The 25,656-nt window shown below is 37.9% G+C and overlaps 1 protein-coding gene and 1 long non-coding RNA gene across 8 annotated transcripts in view; one reads left to right on the top strand and one right to left on the bottom strand.

Moving 5' to 3' along the window:
* The window catches only part of Lar (tyrosine-protein phosphatase Lar), a 129,662-nt gene that overhangs the window by 27,864 nt on the left and 76,142 nt on the right, over positions 1–25,656 (bottom strand). For all 6 annotated transcript variants that reach the window (XR_011417730.1, XM_070212123.1, XM_070212125.1 and 3 more), the window contains one exon: positions 7,670–7,849. Coding sequence is in view for 5 of the 6 variants with exons in the window: in XM_070212123.1 (XP_070068224.1) it covers positions 7,670–7,849 (180 nt within the window). In the remaining variant the exon portion in view is untranslated. The remainder of the gene's footprint in view (positions 1–7,669; positions 7,850–25,656) is intronic.
* LOC138912237 (uncharacterized) lies at positions 15,526–16,765 on the top strand. Of its 2 annotated transcripts, XR_011417734.1 has the most exons (3): positions 15,596–16,270; positions 16,346–16,462; positions 16,737–16,765. It is a non-coding gene; the product is annotated as an uncharacterized lncRNA (long non-coding RNA). The 2 variants fall into 2 exon arrangements; XR_011417732.1 differs by having other exon boundaries at positions 15,526–16,462.

Raw genomic sequence — 25,656 nt, 5'->3', positions numbered from 1 at the left:
TGCACTTCCGCTAGCGCAGTCATTTTCATATTCAGCAACTTCCGCTCGAAACGCACACTCTCACACTTTCGTTGCCAAGGCTTTCGAGTTCGAATGCGAGTTCGAGTTCGACTTTGGCTTCAGCTTCAGCTTCAAATGCTTGGCTGCACGCCCAAATGGGATTATTAATTTAATTATGCTTTAATTTAAGTAGTCCTCGTTGTCGTCGTCGTTACAAAGTGACATTTATGGGTTTCCCTCCCCTCGAAGCACCCAAGTTCATCCACATAAAAGTGTGCAAAGTTTCAATTTTAGTAATGCAAGTGACGACGACTTATCGTCAACCGAAAAGAAGAAACCCAACTGACCCCCATACCATGCCATACCATTCCATCCCATCCTCTCGAGAAGAAGGAGCAACTGGAACAGGACATGCCCCCGCTGGGAGAAAGCCGTTCTAGTCATGCACATTTTGGCAATTACTGTCTCATTTTCAACAAAAGTGACTGTCAACCCTTTCGAGGCAGGAGAGCCACCAAGCCAGTAGCAAGTGACAAGGAGAAGCTCATAATTTAAGCATTAAACTTTTCCCAAAATGCTTTCAAGTTGACTTGCCTTAACTACAGTTTTACGGCTCAAGTAAATAATTGCGTGCAGACCCCTTGTTCCCTTGTTCCCGTTTTCCCTTAACCATTTCACCACTTCACCATTTCCTCTTGGCCCACAGGTTGGTCACGTCAAGTGGCAAGGCGATTGTAATGATGGAGCCGAGCAATTAAAGAGTTGTGGAGCTCAGGTCGCAGGTCGAGGGGCCATCATCGTCGCAGCTGCTGCCCCTATTTTTTGGAGGGGGTAGATGGGAAAAAGGCGGAGCTGCCACGTGCAAGTTTCGAACAAAAGAAGGCATAAAAATGTCATATAAAAAATAAGACGATGTTGCAAGCTGAGTTCCCTCTCTCTCTCGGTTATATTCGAGTCAAGCTTTCCAGTCTCAAGTTGCCCTCAAGTTTTCCACATAAAGGTTAACCTGCCGAGTTATATGGCCTCTACTCTATTCGTTGTTTTACGCCCCCGGCAATCCTGCGAGCAATCCAACTCAATATTCAGCTAGTTAAAACTTAAGTATCCACTCGAGGAAAGATGTATTTAATTTTAACAGCGCTTTTATTATCATGTTTTGCTTATAGTTCACAAGATCTGCCGCTTTATATTCACTTAAATGTGGCAATGTGTCGAGACTGAGAGGGGCATAAATGTAAGCAGATTAAAAGTTATAAGTTGTAAGGGAGGAATTTTAAAAATTCAAAATAAATTGAAATAAAATATCTATATACCCCAGACTTTATATTAAATTCTGTCAAGTACTATGGCACCTGCTGAAGCTAAGGAAACCATTATCGTCTCAATTGCTCCCTGACAGACCCTTCGTTGACACTTCCATTCAGTTGAGTTCATCTGCTCACACACAACCCATTAAGACAATTGGCTCAGGCGAAACCAATTTCTGATAAGCCTCTTTTGCTTAAAAGCCAAATTATGATATTTGAAAGGGGATATTTGTGCTACTCCTTTTCCTTCCTTTTTTTGTTTTTCCAATGAGAATTCCAACCCTGAGAATGTAATTTCCCCAGACGCTGCGGCAGAACCTTTTCGAAAAATGGGGAGAAAACAGTAAGGGAAATGGGGAAAAACCGTGGTCACTACGGCAAAGGTTCTCTTTTTATTCCTTCCGTTATGCTTTTTATTGAACAAAGGCCCAGAGGGACTATTTGGCGAAATAAAAATAAAGGTATAATACTCAATAATATTGTCGCTGGTCGTTGCTCGCCGCCTTCTATTGGAAGCCTACCCTTTGACCCCTTTTGGTTCTGTTCACTTCGGTTCGGAGGACTAAATTAACTACCAACTGGCAAAGAGTATGAAAATGCCCCACGAAGTAATTTTAAATAAATTATTTATAAATGTATTTGTGCATTCAAGTGCGACCGGTGTCATTTGCCTTTGCCATACGCTGAAGTGGAAAATATTGAAGTCCCAAGGAGCGAAATAAATATTCCCTGATTTCTGCGACAAAATTACATTCGACATTTGTGCTTTTGCTGTACGTTTTTAAAGGAACTACAAGAATTTTAAAGATTTTTTCTCCATATAATTTACTATATCCCATGACCCTTCCCTGCCATCCGTTCCTTTGTATTTCTTAGCGAAATTCTGTCCAACCCGAGGGCTAATAGTACAGAGGAGTGTATAATAATCACATTAATATATCCAGCTAAGGCGATTGGGCGACTCCGACAAAGGAATGGGCGAACGCCATAAGGTCCTTCGGGCTCTCGAGACGGTTTTATTAAAATAATAAAGTTCTAATTTAATTATGGCGCGAACAAAATGAAGTACGACTGCCGCCGAGTTACTTTTCATTTGATAACTCACGTACATCCCCCCACCCCTCCAGTTTCGAGTCCCTGCAGGCTCTAATTAGCAGGCGGCGGCCGTATAACCGAAAAATCAACGCGCTCAGGGGAAAATGCCCGGACGCAAGGAGCAGGGAGGAGTACAATAAAGGACCATAAAGTGCTAATTGAATAAAACGGCACATGACTTGCATAACTTATTATGCGAAATATATATATTCTCGCCACTCGGTTTTGTCGTCATTGGAAATGCAGAGACCCAGGATCTCCACAATAGAGAAAAGCGAACAAACCCATCCGCAAAAACCTCACCTCGGGCGAAATATTTATTTTCATAAATTTAAAGCGCGCTTTAAGGGACGAAGGGGAAGTGAAAGGGACGTTTAGGGCACCCAAAAGGATATTTAGCTGGCGGAAATACTTTTACGTTTCGTTTAACGCGCCAAAGATGGTGCCAGTCTGGTCGGACCAGCCATTCCCTCACCTTTTCTAGGGGATGGCCGATGGGGAGATGGGGAAAAAAAGTTACTCGGCCCACGTAAAACTAATTTAACCCGCAAAAACCTTCGTCTTCTCCACTTTTCCCTTATCCACCAGCGAACACACGGCCACTTTGGTTCGTGTTGCGCTAAATTAGTCGACCTCCACATCCGTGAAAAGCGAGCAAAAAATAACCGAATCCAACAAATAAGCCCCGGACTCTACTACTATGTTTGCATGGAGTCGTCGAGTCTCATCGTTGAAGCGGTAAAAATAATTTCACCTTGGGGAAATACATGTAACAGTTTTTAATTTGCATCGCTGTAGGCCAACAAAAGGCGATGGATAGTTTGGTTTGGTTAGCGTTTCAAATGGCTGCAAATTGAGGAGTCGAGGGAAGCCTAAGCAATCTACTCCGCTTGAATGGAATGATGGAAGCCATTCGAGAAGCCTGTTCATTTTTGTAGTTGCAACTTTGTCGAGGGAATACTTATTACTTGGTACTCTAATTTATAAGCATTTAAATTGATAACCAAGTCAACGATTTTATTTGGTTGTTTCCAAGTAAATTAAAAATGTTATAAGCCTTTGGACATTTTATTAGTTTTTTTTAGCACAAATTTCTGATTTACATTATTAGGTAAATTTAAAGAAATTATTGTAAATTAATTGAAAAGTGGTATTATTATTTTTTAGGTTTAAAATAATATAATAAAATAAAAATATTAGTAGTTCAATATTACTAAAGAAATTTTTAAAGCTTTCATCTAAGAATTTAGCATTTACTGCCCTGCTGGATATATGACCCAAAAAAAAATGAATAAAAATAAAGTATATTAAGGTGTTTGGACCTTTTTTCTATCGCCAACAGAGATAATATTTTTCAACATATCCTTTGAACCGTAAAAAAGAACCCTAGATAATCTCAGGGCATTTGAAAGTCACTTGCTGCATGGGGGGTCCTTCAAAGTGGAGCCCCAGTCAATTGTTTGGCCGCCTGTCATTACGCGTAAGCGACCATTTCATTAGCATTGGGGCATGGCCACCGGCAGAGGCGGAGGTTGGATCACAGGACCAGCGAGGACATGGCATAATGTTTTTGTTAACGTCGCTCGCTTGTTTTCTTGCCATGCCCAACACGTTCCAATTGTTAAGGCCCGGCTAGGTGGATGGCCTGCTGGAAAGCATTTATTTGTCCGATCACCGCGTCCTCGCAATTGAAATAATGCCCATCAAGCTTACCCCCCCCCCCCCCCTTTTTTTGCACATTTTCCACAGGATGGGCCCATCAACCCCCCTCCCCTCCGCCGATTCGGTTGTCAACGTGACCATTATTGATGTCGTTTTAAAAGGCACTCTTTAATGCATATTAATGTCAATATTAATGTCAATATTTGAGCCTCTAATGACCAGAGGCCCCGGCCTCTGCAGATGGCAGCTTTTGTGTTAGTTTTGCCCACTTTGCCCCCTTTGATGTGACACACAGCGGAGTAGAAGCAGATCGTCGCTAACGATGCGACCTGACATTGAACATATAATTATCAAATGCTGCGAATGGTGCGACGCCTGATTAAAGGGACCTGCCGACATTTTGTTGACATTCGGAAAGTTTTCAGAAAGCTGCAAAAAGGTCTTCCATCCCATTCCGCGTCTCAAAAGGACAAACTTTGCTCAGGTGAGAGAGTGGCTGGCTACCTGGCTGCTACCTGACAAAAGTCAAACGTTAACTAAGCGCCCAAAAACTTGCGACACAAAGTGCGTCGAAGCGTAAGTAAACTCCTAAGAAATTCAAATGAGCGTAAGGGAAAAAAAGCTAAAAAACAAAAAATAAAATAAAGAAGATGAAACCCGCTCAAAAAGGTAACGGACACGGTTTGGGTCTAGAATTTCAATAAATGAAGTCGTTTGTTTGGCCCATCAAAGCTCTCCGGCGGACAAATTTTAACGAAATGTATAGCAGATAGATGATAATACACGTCTAGCTATAAACCCAAATTTGTTATTTGTTAGTTGGGCTTCTCAGCTTACAAACTTGTTAAAAGAAAGTTAATATTCTGGTATATGAATTTAATAATAACACTGTGCAGCATTTTAAGTGCTTTTTAAATTTACCTCGATGGATGCTATATTTTTGGATTCGTTACGAATTCCCAAGTTAAACTGCGTTTTCCAAAAAGTTCCCTGACGCAAGGATTCTTAGCAAAAGGACCTCAAAGTTCGAAAAATGCTGTAATTGGCCAACTTTGCGGAGCTCTCAGAGGCAAATGGATGCATGGTTTGATTCGATGTTAAAGTTTTTTAAAAGTTACACCCTTTATCTTTTAAACCCCATAATTAAAAAATTTTTAAGATTTTTTTTAAGGCAGAAACAAATTCTAGAAAACATAGTCAAAAAACATAAAAGTATACAGCTGCGGTCAAAATGGTAGTAGTGTAGCCGCCCTGTGTATTTAAAAGTTTGTTGTTGTAATTGATCTTTTCCTGGTAATATTGTATTGATTATAATTTTACTATTAGACTAATTGGATAAGAAAAAATTACACCATGAAACTTTTAAAAACACAAGGCGGCAACACTGCTACTATTTTGATCGCAGCTGTATGTTTTTCAGTTGTTTTTTGGAATTTATTTCTGCCTTAAAAAAAATCCTAAAATTATTTTATGTATGGGGTTTGAAAGATAAAGGGTGTATCTTTTAAAAAACTTTAACTTCGAACCAAGCCATGCATCCATTTGCCTCTGAGAGCTCCGCAAAGTTGGTCAATTTCAGCATTTTTCGAACTTTGAGGTCCTTTTGCTAAGAATCCTTGCGTCGGGGAACTTTTTGGAAAACGCAGTTTAACTTGGGAATTCATCACGAATCCAAAAATATAGCATTCATCGAGGTTAATTTTTGATGCTGCATAGTGTAATTGGTTTCAAATAACTAACTTAATTCATTTTGGATTTAAAATATTTTTATATTTTAAAAGGGTGTCAAAAAGTATGCAGGGAATTTTGGAGGATTAAAATAATATTGAATGAAATTATTTTATTATTACAAGTGGTCTTAAAATCCTAGTAATTAATTCACTTAAGAAGGTGTCAAAAAGTATGCAGTTAATTTTGTCAGTTGGAATTCGGCATACAAAACATATTGCTGCATACTTTTAGACACCTTTCTGTATTCATTTATCTGCTGTAAATAAGTAAATCAAATAAAAACACCTCTTAACGAGGTAAAAAACTAGTGACGATCGCACCTTCAACATACAAAAGTTCTGATATCAACATTTGTGACGAAAAATTATTACACTCGTCATTAAATACACTTTCTAATATTTTCTCATTCGGCCCGCCCTACCATACTATTTTAGCCTTTTTACCTTCATAGGCATTTTCTATTGCTGCGTGCCGAATGAAAATCTTAGAAAGTGTATTTAATGACGAGTGTAATAATTTTTCGTCACAAATGTTGATATCAGAACTTTTGTATGTTGAAGGTGCGATCGTCACTAGTTTTTTACCTCGTTAAGAGGTGTTTTTATTTGATATCAGAAGTTTTTGTTTGTTTATATTTGCTCTCATAGGAGCTGGTATATACATTTAAATTTAAATTGGTCAATCATAATTTGTAAACCATTGTATTTAAACAAATTAAGTTAAAAACCGTTTAAGTATTTCAAAATACCTTTTAAACGAGGTGGCACATGTCTGTAGCTTCAGTAGTGTAGAACTTACAAACTAACGAAATTTAGCTATTTCTAGCTTTTTTTCCGCTAAAGCAGCGGGTTTTTCCAAAAGTCGTAAAACAAAAGTTTCCTATTTGGAACTCCTTAAAACAATTGAAATGATTCTATGAGCCTAAAATACAGTTTGGACACCCACGCACAAAATTAAACACTCAGGAAGCGTTAGTTGTTCTGAGCTGGCAAAAGTGGCTATTTTCGTTTCTGAATAACTTTTAAACGCGATTTTTTACATAAACATGATATATACCAAAATTTAAGGAATCTCAAGGGCTATACAGTTTAAAGTTATAAGGAAAATCGTTAGAGCCGTTTTTGAGAAAATTAAAAAAAAGCTAAAAAAAAAGTTTAAACAAATTTTCTTTTGTTCATATCTTTTTAACTATTACATTTACACAAATTGCATATAGAAGGCGTATATAGCATTTAAAAATACCTTTCAAACGAGATGCAGCACAAGTCTGTAGCTTTAGTAGTATAGAAGTTACGGCTTTCCGAATTTTAGCTATTTATAGCTGTTTTCCCGCTAAACTAGCGAGTTTTTCCAAAAGTGGTAGAACAAAAGTTTTTTATATCGATGTCATGAACGTCATATCAAATTTTCAAAACTTAAAAAACATGTTTTGGACAAACTGACAAACAGAATTAAATTTTCATTTTGGGAAGAAGAAGAAAATCTTATTTTGGCTATAACTTTTGAACGGAGCGTCGGATTTTGACATATGACCCCTCATTCGACGGGTATTTTCAAAAGGAATACAACTAAAACATTGCGAGGGGGCTTTTATCCCCACCGGCCCCAACAGCTCCAAAATTCGAAATTTTCACTTTTTCACTTTCACTACTCTCTCTCCCAAGCCAATTGATTTTCTTAAAGTCTTGGTATGCAATCCTTTTAGTTTTTGCAATACCTTTCGATTGGTGTATTACTCATTACGATCGGACTATCACAGCAGATTTTCAATTTTGCGGCTATATAATAGTAGTCGCCTTTGCACACTCTCCTGGTGCGCTTCGTCACTACATGGACTGCCGTCCATAGTGATATATTTTTTTGTAACCACTTACCGTCTTTAAGCGAATAGCGCGGATTGCTCATATCGACCTTTGTCTGATTCTTAATCCAGTAAATGTTTGGCGTCGGATTGCCGATGGCTTTGCATGTCATGAGGACCGTGTGACCCACTTCAATGACGCGAGTGCCTGGACCCTGGGTTATAACCGGAAAGCCTGCGGGTGTTTTATCGCCTGCAACGAAGAGAAAGTCGCGAATAACAAAGGGTTAAAAATTATTATGTTGCGAAAGGCAAGTGGAGAGAGTAGCGAAAAATGTTCATATGGCGGCTATAAGGAGCGGGAAACGCGAGGGCGGTACGCCTAGGAGTTTTGGACAAACAATATGGCGTCACACATACACAGACATACGCATACGAGCAAAGTATTGTTTTACACGACTCTTTTATATATACGGAAGTTGCCGTTTTCTGCTGCTTTTTTTCCACTTCTTTTCTTTTTTGTGTGTGAAAGCTTGGCTGCGTCGTCAGTTGCTTTTGTTGGCGCTTTCTACGCCATTTTGTAAGTCAAACAATGGGATTCCCACACTCGCACACCCGCACACACCAGCGCTCACAAACACGCAGTTTGCATATAAGTATTTGTGTGAGGTCAGCATTTACCCCAACTCCGGGTGACATTTCCTTTGTTGCAACGCTTGCCAGCTTTAAGGGAATTTCACTGCTGCTCACAATCCCTTCTCCCTTTTCCCCTTCCCCTCCTTTGCGAAAACCCCATTTTTATTTCATTTTATTTTTTCCGCTTGCTGTGCGACAAGCTTAAAGAAAACTCTCGCGGTGGCTGTCAAGTGGCCCCGGCTGCGACTGTCATCTGCTCTCCCAACTGCATCTTTCAAATGAACAAAGCTCATTTACATTTTCCAATTAAATCCGTCGGCGGCCATGGCAATTGGCAAAAACGGAGCGAGAAGGCTGGGGAGGGGGTAGAAATGGGGAAATTGGGTATGAGAATGGGAATGAGGATCAGGGTGCGGATGCAGATGAGGAGCAAGCGGATGCGAATGCGGATGCGGATGATTCCAGCTGCCATCGTCGCCGGCAGCAGCTGCCATTGCATTCCATCTGGCGACTGTTGCTGGCGGATCTGGTTTACTATGCCAAAGAGTTACCTAGACTAATCGGTTAATTTCGTTACTAATATTTGTATACCAAATAATTCAGTTAAATGGCAATATTTTATATTTAATATTTTTAAGTTCCCAAAAATAATTACATTTTAAAGTCATTTTTTATCGGAATGCAAGCCATCAGGAATTTTTGTAGTAAAACAAAATAAATTGTTAACAAAAAAAATATAATTTCACAAAAATTTTTAGAACATTAAGCAAATTAAGGAGGCCAATGATAAAAATATAGAAATATTTTTATAAAACCAAGAAAAACTAAACTATAGGAAAATTTTCCAATTTACAATATTAAAAGTAGAGCTTGAAAAAATACGACTGTTAAAATATAAATAAAACAAGAAAGGAAGCTAGCTTCGGCCAGCCGAAGCTTAAATACCCTTGCAGATCATTCCTATTAATTAACAAATCGCAAAAATGTTCAATTAATTTCATTAATCTCATTAATTTTCCGATCGTTCCTATGGCAGCTATATGATATAGTCGTCCGATTTTGATCAAATTAAAATTGCAATTCGGAAATATTTAAAAAGAGTCATATCCTAGAGTAGAAGATAATACAATAAAAACGAAAGAAGCTAGAATTTATTTCCTATTACTTTTCCATTAATTTCCCGATCGTTTCTATGGCAGCTATATGATATAGTAGTCCGATTTTTTAAATAATTAATTCGAAATTCAGAAATATTTAAAAAATAAGATCCCCAAAAGTAGAAGGTAATATTTCAAAAAACACCGAAGCTAGAATTTTTTTAACGTTTTCTTTTCCGATCCTTCCTATGGGAGCTATATGATATAGTTGTCCGATCCGGTCGGTTCCGACATATATACTACCTGCAATAGAAAGAAGACTTTTGGGAAAGTTTCATCCCGATAGCTCAAAAACTGAGAGACTAGTTTGCGTAGAAACAGACAGACGGACAGACGGACAGACGGACAGACGGTCAGACGGACAGACGGACAGACGGACATGGCTAGATCGACTCGTCTAGTGATGCTGATCAAGAATATATATACTTTATGGGGTCGGAAACGTCTCCTTCACTGCGTTGCAAACTTCTGACTGAAATCATAATACCCTCTGCAAGGGTATAAAGAAAGGAAGCTAGCTTCGGCCAGCCGAAGCTTAAATACCCTTGCAGATCATTCCTATTAATTAACAAATCGCAAAAATGTTCAATTAATTTCATTAATCTCATTAATTTTCCGATCGTTCCTATGGCAGCTATATGATATGAAATAAAAACACCTCTTAACGGGGTAAAAAACTAGTGACGACCGCACCTTCAACATACAAAAGTTCTGATATCAACATTTGTGACGAAAAATTATTACACTCGTCATTAAATAGACTTTCTAATCTTTTCTCATTCGGCCCGCCCTAGCAAACTATTCCAGCCTTTTTCCCTTTACAGGCATTTTCTATTGCAGCGTGACGAATGAGAAAAGATTAGAAAGTCTATTTAATGACGAGTGTAATAATTTTTCGTCACAAATGTTGATATCAGAACTTTTGTATGTTGAAGGTGCGGTCGTCACTAGTTTTTTACCTCGTTAAGAGGTGTTTTTATTTCATATCAGAAGTTTTTGTTTTTTACATTTGCTCTCATAGGAGCTAATATATACATTTAAATTTAAATTGGTCAATCATCATTTTTAAACTATTGTATTTTAACAAATTAAGTTCAAAAGACGTTGAAGTATTTCAAAATACCTTTTAAACGAGGTATAGCACATGTCTGTACCTTTAGTAGTGTAGAACTTACAAACTAACGAAATTTAGCTATTTTTAGCTTTTTCCCGCTAAAGTAGCGGCTTTTTCCAAAAGTCGTAGAACAAAAGATTCCTATATGGAACTCTTAAGTGCAAATTTACTGATTCCATGACCCTAAAATACAGTTCGGATACCCACCCACAAAATTCAAAACTCAGGGAGCGTTAGTTGTTCTGAGCTGGCAAAAGTGGCTATTTTCGTTTCTGAATAACTTTTAAACGCGATTTTTTACATAAACATGATATATACCAAAATTTAAGGAATCTCAAAAGCTATACATTTTAAAGTTGTAAGGAAAATCGTTAGAGCCGTTTTTGAGAAAATTAAAAAAAAGCTAAAAAAAAAGTTTAAACAAATTTTCTTTTGTTCATATCTTTTTAACTATTACATTTACACAAATTGCATATAGAAGGCGTTTATAGCATTTAAAAATACCTTTCAAACGAGATGCAGCACAAGTCTGTAGCTTTAGTAGTATAGAAGTTACGGCTTTCCGAATTCTAGCTATTTATAGCTGTTTTCCCGCTAAACTAGCGGGTTTTTCCAACGTGGTAGAACAAAAGTTTTTTATATCGATGTGATGAACGTCATATCAAATTTTCAGAACTTAAAAAACATATTTTGGACAAGTGGACAAGTGGACAAGTGGACAAACTGACAAACAGAATTAAATTTTCATTTTGGGAAGAAGAAGAAAATCTTATTTTGGCTATAACTTTTGAACGGAGCGTCGGATTTTATCGGATTACCCCTCATTCGACGGGTATTTTCAATAAGAACACAACTAAAACATTGCGGGGGGGCATTTATCCCCACCGGCCCCAACAGCTCCAAATTTCGAAATTTGCACTTTTTTACTTTCACCGCTCTCTCTCCCAAGCCAATTGATTTTCTTAAAGTCTTGGTATGCAATCCTTTAAGTTTTTGCAATACCTTTCGATTGGTGTATTACTCATTATGATCGGACTATCACAGCAGATTTTCAATTTTGCGGCTATATAATAGTAGTCGCCTTCGCACACTCTCCTGGTGCGCTTCGTCACTACATGGACTGCCGTCCATAGTGATAGTCGTCCGATTTTGATCAAATTAAAATTGCAATTCGGAAATATTTAAAAAGAGTCATATCCTAGAGTAGAAGATAATACAATAAAAACGAAAGAAGCTAGAATTTATTTCCTATTACTTTTCCATTAATTTCCCGATCGTTTCTATGGCAGCTATATGATATAGTAGTCCGATTTTTTAAATAATTAATTCGAAATTCAGAAATATTTAAAAAATAAGATCCCCAAAAGTAGAAGGTAATATTTCAAAAAACACCGAAGCTAGAATTTTTTTAACGTTTTCTTTTCCGATCCTTCCTATGGGAGCTATATGATATAGTTGTCCGATCCGGTCGGTTCCGACATATATACTACCTGCAATAGAAAGAAGACTTTTGGGAAAGTTTCATCCCGATAGCTCAAAAACTGAGAGACTAGTTTGCGTAGAAACAGACAGACGGACAGACGGACAGACGGACAGACGGTCAGACGGACAGACGGACAGACGGACAGACGGACAGACGGACATGGCTAGATCGACTCGTCTAGTGATGCTGATCAAGAATATATATACTTTATGGGGTCGGAAACGTCTCCTTCACTGCGTTGCAAACTTCTGACTGAAATCATAATACCCTCTGCAAGGGTATAAATATATTATAAATATTGGATTAATAGTCAGGTAATGCAAAACAGCAGAGATACTTTTTATATACGTTTCATTGGCTAGTTTAAACAAGAATAGTTTAATTTTTTTTAGAAAAAGAGTATAGGTTCGTTGTTGCAGCCCTTTTTGACTTTTCTAAGCCAGTTTTTTTAGCATTTACTGAAACATTTAACAGCGACAAAATCCACAATAAACGGGCACACAGAAGTTAGTTGCAGTCGGTTGTTTTTGCTCTGGCCTGTCCTCTGTTAAGTGCTGCATCCCATGGCATCCCTGCTCCTGCTGCTCCCCAAGCTGTCCCTGAAACCCCTGGATATCCTGCTCGAAATGTCTTGCCTCTCACTTAGTTGTTCGGAGCTTTTTCGGAGCCTTTTGCAGGAGTGCAGTAGTACAGGAGGGCAGGATGCCAGGATAGCGGGCCCTTCTGTGTGCGTTTGTGTTGTGTTTTCAGCGTGAAATTAAAATTTTAACACAGAGACAAAAAATGCGGTTGCCTGTGAATATGTATATGCTTTGCACAAAGGCATAAAATGCAAAACTACAGTAGCACAAAAAGAATAAACAACGGCAGCATTGATGTTGACATTTGACGTTGCCGTCATCATCATCATCGCATCCACATTCGCATCCACAGCCACATCCACACATCGTCTCCCAATGTCCTGCCGTCCCGATGTCCTTCCTTCCTTTCCAGCCCTTTCAACCCTTTCAGCCCTTTACCCCATATTGTCTGTTGCCATTTTCAGTCATTTTCACATCACCCCTTCCGTTCGCGTTCCGCCGTTTGTCTCGTTGCTTTATTTATTATTGCAGTGTCACTTCCTCGCAAATGCATAACGAAACAAACACACACAGGCCGAAAAAAGAAAGAAACGAAAAAAATAAAGGCACAACTGGAAAATAATGAAACTGGGCCAAAATTAACAAATAAAACTTGCACATTTCTATTAAACAATGTAGAAAAGTGCATTCTCTTTCGACTAACAAATATGCATGAGTGCAAACAGCAACAAAATTCCGACTAAGCGGGCAACAAAGAGCAAACACAACTAAAATTGAAGGGATAAATCCTCTATTCAAATGGTTCAGTTCAGTTTTTTTGAAATGTTGAGAAACAGCACCGAACGTTTGCATATGAAAATACATTTAAAAGCCAATCAAACTGGGACCAATTTGGAAAAAGCTTTGGGGAGATACATAAATCCACTTCTGAAACTATTTCGTTTTTAAAAGAAAAATACTGAATGTTACAAAACGATGTTGAATAAAACAAAAAACAGTTCAGTAAGAAAAGAGAAAATAAATGATATACACTACTGGTCAAAAGAATAAGTACACACGTTACACCCTCACTTGCTAAGAGATATCTCTATAGTTATTGAGGCCAGACCTCCCAAACCTTTTTATTTGGAAAGGTTATTTTGTTCTGCAATATTTAAATAAACAATGGATACAGTAAAACCTGTCTAATCCATGTTAGCCCTACATTTGTGCGATAGGTCGGTTTTGGTGTGGTCAAAATAATAAGTACACTTGTATTACTTATAAATTTTAAAATGTTAAGTCTAGAATGGGGCTACGGTTAGTATTTTATCTTAAGTTAGGATCATGTTTATAAGAAGTCTGGGCCAATTGGACGATCCAAAAAGTTTCCAAGCCTGGATTTGGTTATTTCAAAGTCATCATCCATGCTAAAATCTGATTTGCAGCTTAAAAGGAACACTTAATACTTAAGTATGGCTTGTGATTCCCTAAAATTTCCTTAAAAGTACTACTCTGAATAAATAAAATCGATTTGGAAAAAAATAAGTACTTACACCGTAAAAAATAAGAAAAAAGGGGAAATAAATAAGAAAAAACCAAAGTTACATGCGGTTTCAATTTAAAAAAAAATAGTTAAATTTTAAATTCTTAATTTTTTTATTTTTATTTTGATAGTAGATAAAACGACTAAAAAAATGAGATATGTTTCATAAAGATCGGTCAACAAATTATTAAATGGCTGTTGACGATGTGCACGATAACAAAACTGCTATATCGTTAAACACGAATTTCATACAAACTTGTATGGACGGGCAATTTGTATTTATGTATAGATATCTAGCGTTGTGCGATTCATGTAGTACGGTTTAAGTTGTTTACCGATCTTAATGAAACATATCTCATTTTTTTAGTCGTTTTATCTACTATCAAAATAAAAAAATTAAGAATTTAAAATTGAACTATTTTTTTTAAAATTAAAACCGCATGTAACTTTGGTTTTTTCTTATTTATTTCCCCTTTTTCCTTATTTTTTACGGTGTAAGTACTCATTTTTTTCCAAATCGATTTTATTTATTCAGAGTAGTATTTTTAATTAGTATTTTAGGGAATCACAAGCCATACTTAAGTGTTAAGTGTTCCTTTTAAGCTGCAAATCAGATTTTAGCATGGATGATGACTTTGAAATAACCAAATCCAGGCTTGGAAACTTTTTGGATCGTCCAATTGGCCCAGACTTCTTATAAACATGATCCTAACTTAAGATAAAATACTAACCGTAGCCCCATTCTAGATTTAATATTTTAAAATTTATAAGTAACACAAGTGTACTTATTATTTTGACCACACCAAAACCGACCTATCGCACAAATGTAGGGCTAGCATCGATTAGACAGGTTTTACTGTATCCATTGTATATTTAAATATTGCAGAACAGAATAACCTTTCCAAATAAAAAGGTTTGGGAGGTCTGGCCTCAATAACTATAGAGATATTCCTTAGCAAGTGAGGGTGTAACGTGTGTACTTATTCTTTTGACCAGTAGTGTATATTTATTCAATGCCAATTTCAAATATTTGCAAATTTACAAATGTTAAAAAACGATGTTCAATAAAAAAAGGAAATAGTTAAGTTAGTGAAAAAATTTATCAAGAAATCATAAAATAGAAAATAAAATAATTTAATCAATTTTATATTTCTCCAATGCAAATTAAAAATATTTAAAAATTTACAAAGGTAAAAAAACGATGATTAACAAAAAAATGGAAGAGTTCAGTTAGTGAAAGAATTTATCAAGATATAATAACAGAGAAAATTAAATAATTTAATTGATTTTATGTTTATCCAATGTAATTATGAAATTTTTACAAGAAAAAATAGGTTTTTATCGAATAAATTTAGAGACATTTAATGCAACTTAAAGTAGGCAAATGGTCTTTCTATTTGATTAGCTCACTGTACGAAATCACTATAGATAACTCTGCTTTCGACAGGCTATAATGCAATTTCATGGGACTTTCTGTTCCGCCCGCTGCCAAACACTTTGAAAACCTTTCATTATGTGACAAAAATTGCACAGCCTGTGTTCTCGCAACTGACGACAAGTGCCGCCCCGAAATTTCCACAACAACAGTTCACACTTAACACCGAAGCTGCTCCTCTGACCGTTGTTGTTGGCCATGTGTTAACGGAAATTTTGTGAAAATGTTGGGTGGATGGAAAAGCTGGCCAACACTTAATTTACAGCATTAGAGAGAGAGAGGAGTGAAGTGGGGAGGCAAAAATGTGTTGCCAGAGGATGCCGGTGGTGCCAACGCATCGTCCAAAAAAACACACAAAATATAGAACGCATGGATGGTTTGGAATACCCAGAATATGTGAGAGGTGGCAGTGCGTGGCCAAAACCCGATGATAAAGGCAAAAAGGGGATTTATTAAAAAGCCAAAAGCAGCAGCAGTCTGCCGAATTTGTGTGACATTTTCATGCATTTCAATTAAGCTGCTGTCGTCGTCTTCGGTCTGAAATGAGTGTGAAGTGTGGAAATGTACAAGGCTAAATGTTTGAATAATGTCAAAGTTGGGGATCAAGAACAAAAGGCACGACTAGACGACACCAGCACCACCTTTGTTGCTCTCGGCGACAGGTTTTAATGAATTAGCTAATCAAAAACGAAAAAAAAATACAGAGCCAAAGGACCTCCTTTCATATACGCAGTGTAAGCAGCGTATGTCTTGGAAACGATAAACATCATTAGCCGGCACAAAAGGGCTTTATTTGCATCTCGTCTGCTTGCTTTTAGGTGCCACTGACCCGCCAGCGAGGATGAATGGAATCCGCCGGGATTCAGAATCTCAGGTTTTGTGCCTTATCGAGTCCTTTTCAAAAGGCGCATTTTCACGCCATGTTTTTTGTCCAAGTGAGTGTGAGTGTGCGTGTGTTTGGTTTTCTTTTTTTCGCCTTTTGTCTCTGGTCAAAGAGATGGATAATATGTTGTTTGCAAGGGGTGGGGGATGAATGTCACTCAAAGGAAGGTGTTGGTCCTGGATGGGCAAACATTTCCGAGCGAAATGCTTAAAGCAAACTCCGCTTTTTGGCTTTAAAGTCACCGCCACACACACACACAGCTACACAACACAAAACTCTCCACAAAGCATAAATTTGCATATTTTAATTATTCATGCATTTTTAAGATTGATAAGAAATGTTGTGGCCGGTTGCGGAGCGGCGGGTCGTCGTCGTCGTTCGTCTGTCCAAGGATTTCTGGGGAACGCCCGTGGCAAGTTAAAATACCATTTTCCATTGGTCAGCAGCAGCAGAAGCAGCAGATCCGGAAAATTTAGACCCACAAAGTGTGAACTGACATGGCAAAAGAGTTGAAAATATGATTAAATTGTAGGAAAATAAACTTTGTGCGAGGCAAACAAATATTTAGATTTCCCATTAAATTCAGAAGCTTAGAAACTGAACTGATGTAATTGTTTAGCAGGGCAAATACGTGATTTTAAAGGGGCTTTTCTTTAGGAATTTCCATAATTGTAGAAAAAATAGTTTATGATTTTTTAAACAGTTTTCCACAGCAACCACAAAAGTACAAAATAAATATTTATAATTTCAAGTCCAAATTACTTTTCCCTGTCTAACGAAATATAATTATTTTTTAATATACCCTGCCGCTTGGAAAATTCAATGAACAAGAAAAGATAAAAGCCAAATCAGGCAATCCAAGGCAAATCAAACTTGGTGTCAACTTATTTCGGATTATTCTCGGCAAAACTTTTCGCTTCTCTTTTCCGAGTAGCCAAGCAATTGAAAACAAATCAAAACCGAGGGGGATAAACCGTGGCAGCAGCCACACAGTCGTCCACAATTGACAATCTTGGGATATATATATTTATAGGCCGGAGTTGAATGCAGAGGAGAAGCAACTAGAAAGTTCCTCACCGACTGAGCAAACAGTGTTGCGGGCTTCTAAGCAAAGTTTCCAGCTATAGTTAAGGCAAAATCCCAAACAAAACATGCTCGAAAATTGAGTGTTTATTGTGTTAAGTAGACGACGACACACTCTCTACACACAGTCGCCACCGAGGGGGGATAAAAAGGGGGTGGCGAGGGGAGGACACAACCCAAAAACCCCAAGGATCCGGGCAAATGGGAAGTGAAAAGTGTGCGACAAGACGAGCTAAAGCTGAAGAGCCTCTGGCAGAGTAAATAACCGTTTTTTAGTAGAAGGCCGAAACGGAAAAAAAAGACAACTGGCTAAAGATGTTAGACAATGCCAACAATAAAGCCGCAAGTGCCGGCGGCTTCACAGAAATTCAGAAAGCAAAAAAAAAGAGGAAAAAACTGGAACCCAGAGCAACAAGAGGAAGTTTCATGCCCAAGACGTCGGCAAATTTGTGGCCAGTCAACACTTCCTGTTCCCAGGATTCGCATGTGTATTGCCTGGGTGTGTGTGACTTGGACTACCGCCTATAAGTGACATCAAGGAGCCCCATTGATCAGCGTAATGAAGAGGCCGACGTTTCCCTAATTGCCGTCGCTTCTAGGCCCACTCATAAAGGCTCAGATGCAGTCACGCTCGAGAGAAGATGATGCGGATGAGCTCTCCGGTTTCGAGGCTCGGCGCCTTCGAGGGTCCTTGGAGCCTGGCAGGCATGATGGCAGTTAATAGATAATAGGCACCGGTCGAAGTGGGCTCCTTCCAAGAGGAGTTGACGAACTGATGGCTGACAGCAGGCATATTGCAATGAGATACTGCGGTCCCCGTTTAATTATAATTTTATCTCGCAGTCGCAAGCAGTTTAGAAAGCAGCAAGTTAATTACTTTGAAATTTCAGTAGCTTAATTTGTTGCTACAATTTTTTGTCTATCAATTAAAGCATCTCAAGAACTCAATACCAACTGCACTTTAGTTTGTAATGCTTACTGATTACGGATATATGAAAACTGTAAAATGCTCGCAACCATTTGTCGATTCCTGCCCTCGAGTGTCCTGTCCATTCGGATGGGGATTCAGGATGAGGATGAGAATGAGAATGAGGATGGAAAAAGGATGCGAGATGTCCTCTCCGTCTGACAAACTGACGGACTTGGATGGCTTGTCTGTTTGTCTAAATGTCAGTTCGGTCTGATGGCTGCATGTGTATCCACTGACAGACGACATGCACAGCGTACATCTTATTAAGTTTGCATTACGATGTTGCACTCGGATCGGAGCTAGGTGCTTGTGTCCTTGCTGTCCCTCCTCGGCCCTTTCCAATAGCCGAGTCAACTCAACTCCTAAGACGGCCAGCACTGAGGCAAAATGGGAGTTTAAGCTAAAAGAAGTTCAGAAAAATTTAACCTTAAAATAAAATTAAAAGAAGTTAAAGATAGCTGGCCTTCAAAATCTTAATAAATCTCTTATTTTATTTATCCTGGCGCCAACACTATTCAAAATGTAATAAAAAATTTTAAATCGTACCAATTATTAAACAGTTATGAGCAAATAATGCATTTCTGCTAGATGGTGCCACTTTCAAGAAACTGCTTGCATTACTACATCTCTCTCATTTTTTTGAAAGTTTCCATCAAATTTCTATAAAGTCTATCCTTTTGAAAATGTTCTAACATTTTCAACGATTTTTTTCCGAGTGCACAATGATGAGATAGTGAGCTGAAGAGAGGAGTGGATTTTGAAGTGAGCCAGAAGTTTCAATTTCTCTGTCCAGGCCATGACTGTCGAAGTCCATTTTAACATACGTCTGCCGTCTCTTTCTGTCCCGAATGGAAGGACTCTCTCTTTCGTTCTGCATTTCGCAATTTAATTTAATTTTTCTTGTACTAGACGTTTGATAATGCGGCCCCGCCTGCCGACCAGTTACTATTACTGCTGCTGCTTTTCTACTTTTCTACTTGTGCCACTGGTCTTCCTTGCAGTTATGGCCTGGCTGGCGCATTTTATAAATTTTTAAACTTATGGCTCATTTTTATGCATTTTCACAGAATGCGCAGTGAGACTGCAAGGCGAAATAAACGAAAAAAAGGATGGGGAGGATTGCGACGAGAAGAAAAGGACGATGGGTAAAATGCCTGGAAGGTATGCGGCGGATTCAACCGATTTTCTCTTCAAGCCATCAACCCATCTCCACAGGACCCGGCACATACTATACCATACTACTTGTCTCCCCTTGGCCATTTCTAATGCGTTTTAATGCGATAATAAATCATTGGAAATCCATTTGTATTGTCAACACAAGTTGACAACCGAAACGAACACAAGACGCTTTTGGCTTGCATGCGTGTTGACCATTAAACGCCAACTGGTATGCAATAAAAAACCGGGAATCGAGAAAAGCTGTTATATTTAGACAACGCGAGACACATAAACACCTCACCTCCATTCTTTTTGATATCCGCTTGCTAATGATTTGCCAGTTAAAGCTGTCCGCTTTTGGGGGAAAGTTTAAATGAGATAGTTTAAGGGATGTCGTAAAAAACAACACGGAAATAAAAGTGCTAAATGGTTTTCCAATTTCAGTAAACTTCGAATTCACTACTCTCGATTTACTGTTGATTTTATGCCAACGAATTCAGGGGTATTTCCCTTATCCACTAGCCTGTCATAGATCACGCGGCGTTTTAGTGTTGTAAACATCAAAAGGAAAGGCGCCAGAAGGCAACACAAACAAATAGCCATAAAGGAGACGGCGAAATTAATAAATAAATTAATAAATTACAAATAATTTATCACGATTCGCACACACACACACGCGCGGTCTTTCTCATTCCCATCCCACCAGCCACCTACTGTCTAAATAAGTCTATTAGAGAAATGAAAATAAATTGCGTGCTTTCAGGCGCCTGCCAGTTGCCAGGACGAAGGACGCAGGACGAGCCATCGATTGCCGACAACATGCCAAGTTGGACAGACACAGACACAAAAACAAAAGCCAAATTCAATTATAAATGCGTGTAGCAGGCATTGTCTATAAGTCTAATATGGTGTATATATATATATGTTTGTACCATATAGACAGACGATGTGGAATGGCATAAGTATATGGTGTGGCTGTGTGCTTGTGTACTAAGTGTAAGTGATTAATTTTTGACAGGCGCATTTGTTGTGCGGTATTGAAAACAATCAATGCTCAATCTACGACAAGGCTCCCCAATGGATTCTACGCCCCCACCAAACAAACCTCCAATCAAACCCAAACCTTCCCAACATCGGCAATTAGAGAACTTGAGCAAAAATGCTCTACAAACCTCAAGTGGATTGGTCGAGATTGCGTTGTTTATTGAGAACACAGCAGTTGTGTGTGGCCGGCATGTAAATAAATATTTTGCATATCATTCGTAATTTACTACATCATATCGAGGCCAACTATGACAGCCATTGGATTTAATATGAGTCGGCGGGGTCAAATTTGTTGTTTAAAATTGATTTATTGAATAGAAAGTTTATTTAAAATGTAGTTTAGTTTGGCACTAGAGCAAGTAACACGACACATTTATTTTGATTTTATAAACAAGAAAAAAATAATAGAGTGCAATAATTCTGATTAATTATTATCATAATTATATTTCTGTGTAGGTAACTCATTTTATTTGTTCTAAATTCCTAGTTTGTAATTATAAGTGTAAAATGAATCCCATAAATTAACTGTTAGTTAATTATTTCATATTTCCATGGGAAAGCTACCTACTTTTATTCTTTGGTAATTACAAAATATAAGATATATCTGTTTTTATGGAATGTATCTAAACGAAACTCAAATATCAATGATTTACAAGGATATCCGGAAACTCTTTTCCCCGCAGAATTTTTCCCCAAAAAGCACACCCACGTACCCTCCCATTTTTTCGTATTTTCATCTCATTTAGTGGCCATTCCTCAAATATTTACATGCAGCCTGTTTTTACGACTATCTGCTGGGCCGAGAGAGCCCATCCCACGACCCCGGGGGCAATTGGCAAATGTGCGTTTTGGGTAAAATTATAACATAAACCACCTGGTTTGGTTTCCCCAACCGATCCGATGGTTCGCCTTTTGCATGCAGGTGGTAAATATAAAAATCAAGCGAAAAACCCGAAACCAAAGCTGAAAGCCGCCAGAAACCCAGCGAAGCTCTGGCCATAATGCAAATTTATGATCAGAATTCAATTATGTGCTTATTGAAACGCAGCTGCTGCCAAATGACGATGGTGAAGGGGGATGGTAGGGGAACGGAAGCAAAGGAAAGGGAATGAGGGGCCAAAGGATGGTTCTGGCCATTCACGCATCCGGCCAGCAGTTAATACTGCCCAGTTTAACGGCTGAAGCCAAAAGGCTATGATTTACGCACACCCAAACACAGATATGTGCGTCGTATGTACATGTCCGTGTGCACAAACAAACACACGGAATAACAATTGCGGCTCAAAGTGCGTGGCAAGCATTTTATGAGCAGCGGGCGGTGGGCGCAGAGGCGTCATTAAACCAGTTAACAAATAAATTCCAAAAACACTGGGCCAAAAGGTAGCGCAATCGCGGCTTTACTGACCAGCTATGGTTGGCCCAATGCCCTTGGTGGCCCAGAAAAAAAAGGGGGAAGCATATTACTGGCTTCACATTAGGCCAACAGGGAAGTACCAATTGGCCTGGGAGTTATTTGAAATTTTAATACCAATATACAGGAAATAATTAAAAGGATTTAAATATGAAAATGTTCAACTTATTTGGAACTTGAAATATTAAGACTATAAGATATTTCAAAAAATATTTAACCAGTTATAATTTAATGAGTTTGTTATTTTAAATTATTTTTATTTTACTTTTTAAATAGTTTTTTCCCTGTTTGCAATTTGAACTACGTATTTAAGGCAATCATTTTCTCTGTGTAATAGTTATGCAATTAATATTAAAGTGTGTATTTAAAATAAACAAAATAAAATAAGCATATTTACAAAAATATTTTCTTCTTAACTCTTCACTTTATTGAAAAATGCATACTGAAAACTCCGATTTAAATAACCCAGATTGCTGCCAGCCAGGCAAATATTTCCTCCGTTAAATAGTTTTTCTTTTTCAACTTTTTCCTATTGTTTATATATTATTTTTATTTACTGTTTTGCTGCTTGTTAAAGGCAAGCTATTTAATTGAGACACACAAACACATGGCATAAACACCGCAGGCTGCTGGTGTGGCTGCGAAAATGTTTCCTTTCCGGCCTCTTTTTTTTTATTTTTTATTGTTTTTGTTAGCTTGATGCTGATGCTGATGCTATTGCCGCCGTTTTCACTGTCTGGGCGTTCATGTATAAATAATTTGAAATTAATTACATGTAACAGGCTACTGGTTCTCCCATGCATTTGTCCATCTGTCTGCTTTATGCGAGTTTGTTGTTGAAATAACAGAAAACACAGAAAAAAAAAGAAAAGGGAAAAAGGTTTCCGTTTTACTGTTGTCAAAGGTGGTCGGTCGGTCGTCGGTCAATTGGCAGTAGAGTGAGCAGCAGTGGGTTATAAAATATATATAAAGTATATGGGAAACAAGATGTGCGACGACTGCTGCACAGATTTATGCTACGCAATTAACAATGCCGGCCATTAAGCGAAACTACAGCTACAACTACATTTACAGGCCACAACTACATTCGCATATGCGCGTGTGAGCGCGTTCAGAATTTTATAGCATACTTTTATGGTGCAACAAACAGACTTTTATTCGCATTCACAGCCACACGCACACTCACACACAGACCAACACACACACACTGCCGCTGGCAGCTTAAATGTTTTTGAATTTAAACTTATAATTAAAAAACTTTTCTTCTCTGCCGGCCCCCGACATTGTTAGCCCTTTAATTGGCTCTTTGTTACAGTAGTTGTCCGCTTTCCGCTTTCCTTTCTTTTGCCATCAAAATGCGCAATGCAATTTCAATTCATTGGCATTCTGGTTGTTGTTTTCAGACGACTCGACGCCACTCGACTCTACGCGACTCCCCAGCCTTAAATCGTTCATATGTAAATGGAATGTTAAACATTGAAATGAACTTGCATTAAGTTGCATAATTACATTTCGCAATAAACGTTGGACACCGCACACATATAATTGAGTGCCTTTCGCCTACACAGAAAAAAATTGACAAAAGATCGGTTTAATATGTGCAGCTTAATTTAATATTCTTCAAAGATCAAGTTAATCATATCATTTTGATATGAACCAAGATTATGTTTATTCATTTTACTTATTTAACAATAGTTGTTGAAATGATTGATATTAAATAAGCCAGAAATTACCCTGGTTCACATCGAATTTGTTTTCTGTGTACCCATTTCCCCATTTGGATGTGGATGTGGCACTCTGGTTCGGGGCATCCGGTGTATACTATATATTATTTATTGCAAATATGCCCATAAAAAGCACAATGTAGTCCATTGTGTGGCGTGGCAAAGGGGGAGGTTGCATCTGAGGTAAAAATAATGGCAACTACCTTTTGCACTTTGACATATGACAACCATTGCACTGCTGCAAGCTGTGCATAGTGCTACTGCTGACATGGTGCATAAAAAATTATTACAACGCACAAAAGTCCGGGAAATGTTTGCACTTTTATCCCCCCGTGATAATACCCGATTCTGGGATTTTTACTGGAGAAATGCAGTCATAGAAACGGAACGAAATAACTTCACTATTTATTTCCAACTTTATATTCGTTGGTCATTTGCTTTAATTAACCGCTCGCACTTTAATGAAGACAGTAATGCCATAACAATAACAGGAGTAATGTACACCAAAATCCTCCGAGTCAGGACCTTCACACACACACATAGAGAAACACAGAGAGAGCGTCGCATATGGCGCATAAAAATGCCGGAAATGCCGTACAAAAAACTAATAACCAAACGGAAATGCAAAAATGCCAACGAACATACGTATTTAAAACAAAAACAGAAAACAGGGAAAAAATAAAGAAATACAGGGACCATAAAAACCCAACGCCGTGCAGGGAAATCAACAAAAATGAACCAGAAATGGGGTTCTCTGCTGAATCTGAATCTGTTCGCTATGGCGAAGGTAGCAGCGACCATAAACCAAAGGACATTTAATGTTCAACTGACAGGGAAAAAATTTAATTAATTTCATATGCGAGCCAAATATTTTCAGTTGCCAGCAATGGGTGTTCCCATACTCATATTCGCATTCATTCGTTGTTTTCCACATTTTCTTTCGTTTTTTTAAAGTTAACCTAGCGCTTCATTTAATATATATTCGGAACTTTTTACCATATGCCAGACATAAATATTTTTACTTCGTTTGCGTTTCAATTTGTGTTTGACATCTATTAACATTTTTCTTGTTGCGCTGCGGTGTTCGCCGCTGAATCCCTTCGTTTTTTGTCAGTTTGTTTGTTTTTTTATGGCCAGACATTTACATAATTAAATTTATAAACATTATTGGTAGCATGCTTTTAGCTTTATTAATTTTGTGCCCGTTTTGGGATGCATATGCCAGGGGAAATGACTGTGGACACACATCGCGATACTCGGACCCCCAGAGTTTGGGTTTGGGCTTTGGGTTTTGGCCTGGGTAATGGGGTCCGCTTCCTGTTTGCCAGGCAACAACATATGCTCTACTACTATATATGTATGTGCGGCTCGGTTTGTTTATTAATTATATATGTTTGCCTGCCAGTGGATCCCTCGATTGGGTGTACGCATGTATGCGGCTCATTTAATCAATTTACCTGTAGTTGCTGATGGCTGGCAGAGGCGTACAGGAAAATTAATTACAAATAATAGATCTTGATATTGTCATTGGTTGAACTGTCTATATAAAGCATTTCCCTGCTGTCTAAGAAACACTATAATTGCGAAATTTTAATATTTATATTTAGTGCCCGAATGATTGTAAAAATTATGATAGAACTGTTTAAAACAAACATTAAATGTTCAAACTTAAATGAACATAAAAAAAATATTAATTTAATATACGACTTGCATTTATGAAAAACTTATGTTTATAAATTATGCACATGCATATTAAAACCGTCATAAATATTCGACGTGCTTTGCCGCTCATTTAAAATTACGCTTATTCAGTAAATAAGTTTTTAAAGATTCATAAAATAGGACCCTTTTTTCAG

Source organism: Drosophila takahashii, chromosome 2L (genome assembly GCF_030179915.1).
Source record: "Drosophila takahashii strain IR98-3 E-12201 chromosome 2L, DtakHiC1v2, whole genome shotgun sequence".
Taxonomy (NCBI): domain Eukaryota; kingdom Metazoa; phylum Arthropoda; class Insecta; order Diptera; family Drosophilidae; genus Drosophila; species Drosophila takahashii.
The sequence above is the reverse complement of the archived record's forward strand: the minus strand, read 5'-3'. Positions and strand labels throughout refer to the sequence as shown.